A 605-nucleotide genomic window follows, 5' to 3' on the forward strand; every position below is an offset into this window, starting at 1 on the left:
CCCCCCCCCCCACCCCCCCCCAAAAGGCATATCCCCAAGCCCAGGCTTCAAGAATAAATCACGCACCACTGGAGCTCTGGCTTCTCCCCACCCCACCAAGGCACTCAGGACCTAAATAACTGCTGGGGTCACCAACACAGAGGGGAAACAGAGAGGAAAATCTTTCTTTTTTTCCCTTTCTTTGCACGTTTTGATCATTTTGAGGCACAAAATGCATCGAGTATGGTTTGTCTCAGAACAAAGGGATAGCACTGAACAATGTGAACAATTTAGCATCAGGCCAAGTCCTCAGAATTAATAAAGTTTAGTGCTAACAGGTTAAAAGGCTATTCAAGGAATTACAGATACTACACATGGCCAGTTACTTTGAAAATACGCTATTAATATTATTGTCTAATATTAATATGATGTGAATTAACAGTAGCATGCAGGTGACATAAAAGGGTATAAGAAAAATGAGGGTAAAACTCACATCCGGGTGTGGAATAGCATATTGTCCCTGAATTGTATAGGCCTGCAAAAAGAAAAACAGACGTTATTAGGGCTGGCAGGAGACGGTGGCAAAGCCCCTGTCCCCAGGGTTTGCTCCTTTCTGCCTGCCGTGG

At 44.5% G+C, this 605-nt stretch overlaps 1 protein-coding gene across 1 annotated transcript in view; it reads right to left on the minus strand.

Moving 5' to 3' along the window:
• PCBP3 (poly(rC) binding protein 3) overlaps nucleotides 1-605 on the minus strand; it is a gene marked incomplete at its 3' end in the record, with an annotated part of 20,036 nt that overhangs the window by 10,641 nt on the left and 8,790 nt on the right. The window contains exon 8 of the mRNA XM_010138144.1: nucleotides 473-514. Coding sequence (XP_010136446.1) covers nucleotides 473-514 — 42 coding nt within the window. The remainder of the gene's footprint in view (nucleotides 1-472; nucleotides 515-605) is intronic.

This window comes from Buceros rhinoceros, unplaced genomic scaffold (genome assembly GCF_000710305.1).
Source record: "Buceros rhinoceros silvestris isolate BGI_N320 unplaced genomic scaffold, ASM71030v1 scaffold22276, whole genome shotgun sequence".
Taxonomy (NCBI): Eukaryota; Metazoa; Chordata; class Aves; order Bucerotiformes; family Bucerotidae; genus Buceros; species Buceros rhinoceros.